The sequence below is a fragment of the Sinocyclocheilus anshuiensis genome, unplaced genomic scaffold (genome assembly GCF_001515605.1).
Source record: "Sinocyclocheilus anshuiensis isolate Anshui unplaced genomic scaffold, SAMN03320099.WGS_v1.1 scaffold175, whole genome shotgun sequence".
Lineage (NCBI taxonomy): Eukaryota > Metazoa > Chordata > Actinopteri > Cypriniformes > Cyprinidae > Sinocyclocheilus > Sinocyclocheilus anshuiensis.
In genome coordinates, this window is record NW_015548208.1 from 952,148 (window position 1) to 959,859 (window position 7,712).

The following is a 7,712-nucleotide window of genomic DNA, read 5'->3' on the forward strand; positions in this document are numbered from 1 at the left end:
AGATTTTTAAATGGGTTTAATATATCATGCAGCCTTGGGAAACAGTCTAATAATGTGTGTTATGGATTCTCGTGCGTGAAATGCGCCACTTCCGGTATTCTGCCGGTTAGTCGACGCTAGCAAAATGAAGTCGAGGATTTAAAAAAATCGAACAGTCGAATAAAATCGATGAATCGCGACAGCCCTATTCAAAAGAGATTTAAATTCTCCACCTATAGCGGCTCCCTGATGTGCGAAAATTATATGCAATATTAGAATGTTTGCGGGAGTGGGCGGGACTGAACACAAAAATCACGGGAGAGCGGGAGATAATGGTCAGAAATTCAGCGGGAGTGGGATTAAGAAAACAGTCAGGGCTCTAATACAAAAACGCACATAATGAATGGCGATTGTAGAAAGCAAAAGCCGAATCCCGGACATTTTGGGCAATTTAGAAATCCCGGCCGAAGGGACGCATTTTTTTTAGGTCCTAAAAAGAGGACGTATGGTCACCCTAGTGTGTGTGTGTGTGTGTGCATCAATTAAAGCAGCACATTAATATAGAACGGTGATTAAACTGACTTGGAACTACCTGTGCATTAAACGGTTTTAATGCATACATGCCAGCCAATCAGAATCGAGTATTCAGACAGACCATGGAATAATATAATATAATATCTTTAGAGATTACAAAACCATTTAAATGGATGCACACTTACGCTTGTTAGCAAAGCTGACTTTAAGTGCTGGGGTCACATACTCAGCAACCTTTTTCCAATTCCCATGTTGAGATGGTACCCATGCCATTATGGCACACATGTATTCACCAGCGTCAGCATCTGTGGTACGAAAGAGGCGGAGCTTGAACGTGTAAGGTTCCATTCGAGTCACTGTAATAAGCCCCGCCTCCACACGGCTCTTGTACGTCTTGCCTGGCACAAGGTTCCCATTCTCATCCAGTGACACAATGGTGTGAGTAGATACTGGTACGTCACCAGGCTGAATGTCTCTGTACAGCCACGACACTCCCAGCCGTCCGCTATGAATGTTTGACATGTTCGTGACTTTGCATTCCAACTCCGTCGGGTCACCAGAGAACTTTGCGTTCACAGATGAGCTCAGAACAACAGTGTAGTCTGGATCTGAGAGAGAAAGAGAAAATAGTCAGTTAAACTACAATTTTTGTCTTGCACATCTATTTCAGAATAAATACAAAAACTAAATAAGGATAAAACCTAGATTTTTGCTTTTTTAAGGCATGCTGTGCATTCTAGGATGTTATTTTAGCACATTTACCACAGGTGTTGTGATTTTTCTATATGGCTGCTAGGGTGTTCTGGGTGATTGCAAGCCCTAACAAAACACACGAAAAGTAAAAAAAGACAAAATACACCAAACAAATCTAAGAAGGCTCTTTCAAAACAAAACATATAAAAATCTAAAAAGCAAAACAAAAACAAAACAAAACAAGAATGACAAAAAAACAAAGCAAAATTAAGCAAAACAAACAAATAACAACAACTGCATCAAAACACAAAACAAAAAGCAAAGCAAAAAAAGTCAACCAGACAAAACAAAGAAAACAAAACTAAAATCACCCTTACAAAACAAAACACAAAAAACCCCTAATAAATTACACAAAACAAAAAAAGCTATAAAGCAAGACAAACAAAAATAAAACAGAAATCTCAAAAGCAAAACAAACAAAAACAAAACACAAAAAAAAACTAACAAAAAAACTCAAATAAAACAAAAAACCTTAAAATAAAAAATCCCTAGAAAATGACACAAAACAGAAAACTAAAGCATAAAACAAACAAACAAACACACAACTAAAAAGCCCTAACAAAACAAATCAACCCCCCCACCCAAAAAAAAACTAAAACCTCCAACCATAACAAAACAACTCACACAAAACATAAAGAAAATGTAATGAAGCCAAGAGTGTTGGGTGATATGGTCATTTTTCAAATCGTCATATCGCCAGCCCGTGAGATCGCCGATACATGATATTATGTTGGGTGGGTGGGTGCAAGAGTGAGACTCTCTGTACTTGTCATAGGCTATTTCATAACTATTTGGTGTTTTAAACTGTGTGGGCGCGCGAGAAAGAGCTTAGAAGCACCAATAATCCATTTAATATACTTTCAAACATACTGATCAACTAACATGTTAAATATAAATATATTTAAAACAGCTAGTTCATATATATTCGGATACAACCGTCATACATCCCTATTAGAACCGCGCGTCCTGGGACAAGTTTGCCGCATCGGCGCAAGGAAGTTATTAGAATAAAAGGTCTGCAAAATCAGTCAACGGTGAAAATCAAAAATAGATTTATTTTAAAGACCAACAGTTTAACACTAAATATTGGACATAAACAAACACGTAAAATATAAAAGTATTTAAAACAGGTAAGTTCATATATTTGGAGTAAAGTTAAATTGAACGGATACATCAGTCATATACAGCACTCTGGACCACGTGCCCCATGACGAGTCCGACGCGCCGCCACAGAGACAATAATGAGATTCTTTCTAACATAACTGTGGCATTAAACTCAGTTAGTGAGGGCTCAGTTAAAATATTAGGCCGTTTAGATTACTTGTTAAAGTGCAATGAAATACCTTATCTCAGCAGACGATATACGTCTGTGTTTGTGGTTGGAGACCTCCTTCACCGGTTACAGGCTCTAATCCTCATTTGTGTGTGTGTGTGTGTGTGTGTGTTTGTGTGTGTGAAGTGCGGTGCTGAAGTGAAATAGCGGGGCAATTTGATAATAATAGCTGAATTATAATAGGCCGCCTAATAATAATAATAATAATTTAATACATTAATAGAAGAATATTAGAGTCTAATATCGTCTTGACTATCGACAAAGACATCTGCTATCGTCGGTATCTCTGACTATCGTTGATACACGATACTATCGTCTGTCGGCACAACCCTAACTCAGTCCATATTTGTTGGAACAAAAGAAAGCTGGATTACTCATTAATGGTGCTGACAACTGATTCTTCGCTATACCAAAAACACATTTTAAATGACTTAGAAATGTGAGACAGTATAAATGTTCCTCCCACAACAACAAACATCGACTCACGTGCACAATCACACACTCATTAAAGGTGCGAGCTGACCCTGTTTCTCAGCTCACCAGTGTCAAGTGTTTCTGGGCTTTGTGCCCGGTGGGCAGTGAAAGACTCCCTGCATCGCTTCCTATACAGCTGGGACCTTCATGCATGGTTGAGCAGTACTAGAGACACACAAAGACAGTGTGCCAAAGAAAACGCCATTCTCCCACATATACAGACTCTAAATACTCACAAAACACAAATAACTCTGAAAAACACATGAGAGAGGAGCAGGACAAGTGAAAATCATCCAGACTCTCAATCACATACACAACTGACTTGAGCTTCACATGTGGTGGTGGGTTTTGCGTTCAGCTTTTGGACGTCACGCCAACTGAGTCACTGGGACCATCTGCACTGTGTGGCTTTCATCCGCATCACTTCCTGTTCAATAAGCCCCTCCCACGTATAGCATAATAATACACAGAAATTCTGCATATGTATCAAGGGTTCATTTACTTGGCATCTTGTTGACTCTGATAAAGCCTCATTATGTGTTGAAGTCCTAAAATGACATAAAATGTATTTTATCCCTGCTTAAAGGGATAATTCACCCAAAAATGAAAATGTTGTCATCATTTACTCACCCTCAAGTTATTCCAAAATCCAAACCTTTATGAGTTTCTTTCTTCTGCTGAACACAAAAGAAGATATTTTGACGAATGTTGGGAACCAAACAGTTGCCGGTAGCCATTGACTTCCATAGTAGGAAAAAAAATGCTATGGAAGTGAATGGCTACCGTCATCTGTTTGGTTAAAAACATTGGTAACACTTTACAATAAGGTTCATTAGTTAACATTAGTGAACTACTTTAGTTAACATGAACTAAGCACGAACAATACTTCTACAGCATTTATTAATCTTAGTTAATGTTAATTTCAACATTTACTAATGCATTATTAAAATCAAAAGTTGTGCTTGTTAACATTAGTTAATACACTGTGAATTAACATGAACTAACAATGAACAACTGTATTTTTATGAACTAACATTAACAAAGATTAATAAAATACTGTAATAAATGTATTGTTCATTTTTTGTTCATGTTAGTTAATACATTAAATACCAAGTTCTGTCATGAAACTCTAGATGGCGCAGGGTGATGAGTCCTTAACGTAAACTGATGATATTCTTAGCATTAAATGACTAGTCACAAGCTGATTGGTTCATGTTACATACGCAGCCAATGAGCTTGCTGCTTTACATTTAAATGGCTGGATAGCATTCGCTTGAGCATTGCAGTGCGCTTTCAGAGTTCCTCTGAAACCCTCCACCTTCCCCAGCTCCACCTGTATAGATCTGCTGCGGGTTATTTTATATGCTATTTATGCAGTAGCATGTCTTAAATACTCACAGCACCATATCGGCATATGTATTGGCAGTAGCAAGTTCCTGTACTTGCTTGCAGCAGCAGCAGCAATAATCTACAAATACAGCAATAACCAAGAGCAGCAGCAACGTAACAGATCTATTCCGCCAAGACCAAATACATTAACATTGTCATATCCATTACCATGCTAAAATCTCCCGAGAGATGTCATGATAGAACTAACATTAACTAATGGAACCTTATTTTAAAGTGTTACCAAAACATTCTTTAAAAGTTTCTGTGTTCAGCAGAAGAAAGTGAAACATACAGTGGAGGGCGAGTTAATTTTCATTTTTGGGTGAACTATGTCTTTAAAAGAGCAGATAACCTAGTTCAGCTGGCAATCAAACTTAAATGACCCATTAAAACCGTCTTAGTGCTGGTTACCAATGTAAGCTATATTTTCGGTACTTTTAATGCTCATGGAAACCAAAAATATTGCTCAAAATAAGAAACATTGCTCTAGAGAGAATTTCATGAGAATTGTTTGAGTTCATATTAAGATCTTTGACATTTTATTGCATAATTTGTTGTTGTGGTAAATCACAGTTTGAGACATTATTGAGATCTATTTTAAAACAACTGGGGCCTTTTTTTTTTGAGAAATAAAATAATTAAGCAAGTATCTCCATTTGATTGCTGCTGCTTAGGAGAAATAACTGAGACATTAATAGTTAACAAGTCAACAAAAACCCATTTAACCTGAGTGTGAGAGGAAAAACTAGCATTGTCCATCTAAAAGTAGTCATGGACATTTTTACATTTTTTAAAAAGATGGTTGTTGTCATTACTTAAAAAATCTATTTTCAGTAATTGAGATGATGAAACAAAATATAACAAAAATATCAGATGGAAAACATTTATAACTTAAACTAGAAATAGATATGTTACCTTGACAATAGGTTTAAGCTGAAGTACTAAAATGACAAACTGACAAAAATAAATCAAAAATGTAAAAGCTAAATAGAAATATTAAATATTATAAATATTAATATTAAAAAGAATATTATTAAATATTATTTTAAAATAATATAAAAAATTGACAAATGAAAAAAAAACATTACTGTTACTTGAAATAAGCGTTAACTGGAATAAACTACTAAAAACTTTTATTTTAACTAGTTGCCAAGGCAACATTTCTCATTCTAATTAAGTTTAGTTGTATATATATATATATATATATATATACATATAAAAACAGAATTAGACATAATTATATAAGTAGACATAATTAAAAAAAACTACCAAAAATGACAAAAACACAAAATTAATTACTAAATTACTTAACCATAACCTTACAATTTAACTGAAAACCGAAATGATAAAAATAAAATATTATAAAATATAAAAATAAATCAAAATATAAATAAACATTTATATAATGGTAATATAAATATTAATATAATACAACATAACAGTATATAAATAACACTGGTTCGAACCGGTTTAATATTGCTTCTTTTTTTTTTCAAGAGGGGTGACTACTTCCCAGTTAGCTAATTACTTTTTTAAAGTTAGTTACTTAGTTTGTTCCTCCTGCGAAAGACCTTCATTATTCTAAGCGCAGTTTGGTTATGACTTTTTGGGACTGAGTGAGGAGAAACAGATGCTTAGCAAGCAAGAGAGAGCTCTAGTTAAAGAAAGATAAATAAAGACAGGATGAGAACATGTCGACAGTGTGTTTCTTTACCCGGACAAACAGAGCAGACAAGATGAATGTTCCACAGGAGCTCTAAAGCCGGTCGCTATGGACGGGAACCGAGTGTCCTGGGAATGGAATAAGGGGCCGAGAGAGGGACTGTCAATCACCTTAAACAAGAGCCTCTCCACTGCACACATTCAGTCGACATTATCAGACTTTATCTCTTTGTCCTCCGTCTTCTCTCTATTTCGTTCTCTCATACTTTCTTTTGGTTTGCTGCACACCTGTCCAAAGAATGAGCTGCAGTGCATCAGGTGGAGCAGCAGAATAGTCCTCGTCTGTTTGGTTTAATTGTTAATTAAATACAGAGAGACTAATGCAGTGAAAGGTAAATTTAGATTACAGGTCACCTGATCCTACTCTTTTTTTTTACATAAGCACTTAACTGGAGATTAGCTACCAATGGAAAACAACACTGCTGAATGACACCAGATAATCTCTCATTTATTAAGAATAGAAAAGTATAGAATAAAATATTACTTAATACAGTAAATGAGAATATAATTGTAAATCTGAACAGACTAGAAAAATCAGAACAAAACAGAACTGACTAAAATCACTTAAACAATTACAATTATTTTATAAAAATCAGAAAGAACGATTAATCAGGATATAAGTTAAATAAAAATCAATAATAATAATAATAATAATACATTATGATATCATATTAGAATACTAATTACAATAATAGAATATGAATTATTAAAAACTGAATAGAATAATTAAATAGAATAATTCATCAAAATACAAATTTAGAAATCAGAATAAAATATAAATTTAATAAAATTAAAAGTCTTAATAATAAAAAATAATTTTATTATTATTATCAAAATAGAATTAACTGGCAAAAGAAACAATAAGAAAATAATATGAGAATAATAATTTTATAAAATACAAAAGAACAATTAATCAGAAAATATATTAGAAATTAGAATAAAATAGGAAATCATTCAATAAATTAAAAATATTCAATAAAAAGTAATTACTTTTATTAATTTAAAACATTAGTAATTACTTTTCTTAAGTATTTAATTTTATGAATCAGAATAAAATCTAACAAAAGAAAACACTAACATTAGAATAATAATTTTAACCAGAATATATCTAATTGTTCTATTCCTTAAATGGTTCAGGTCATACATAGAAGTGAGAGGTTATTATGTGAGTATAGGAGACCATGAGTCTAAGTGGACGTCCATGACGTGCGGAGTCCCACAAGGCTCAATTCTTGCACCATTCTTGTTCAGCCAGTATATCTGTCCACTGATTCAAATAATGAGAAAGAACCAAATTGCCGATCACAGCTATGCTATGGTTTACCTAGCCTTATCGCCAAATGACTACAGCACCATTGACTCCCTCTGCCAATACATTGATGAAATTAACAGTTGGATGTGCCAGAACTGTCTTCAGTTAAACAAAGAGAAAACTGAAGTCATTGCATTTAGAAACAAAGATGAAGTTCTCAAGGTGAATGCATACCTTGACTCTAGGGGTCAAACAACTAAAAATCAAGTCAAGAAT

The 7,712-nt window shown here is 34.2% G+C and overlaps 1 protein-coding gene across 1 annotated transcript in view; it reads right to left on the reverse strand.

The window, feature by feature from the left end:
* The window catches only part of ptgfrnb (prostaglandin F2 receptor inhibitor b), a 69,156-nt gene that overhangs the window by 29,303 nt on the left and 32,141 nt on the right, over positions 1-7,712 (reverse strand). The window contains exon 5 of the mRNA XM_016440470.1: positions 699-1,121. Coding sequence (XP_016295956.1) covers positions 699-1,121 — 423 coding nt within the window. The remainder of the gene's footprint in view (positions 1-698; positions 1,122-7,712) is intronic.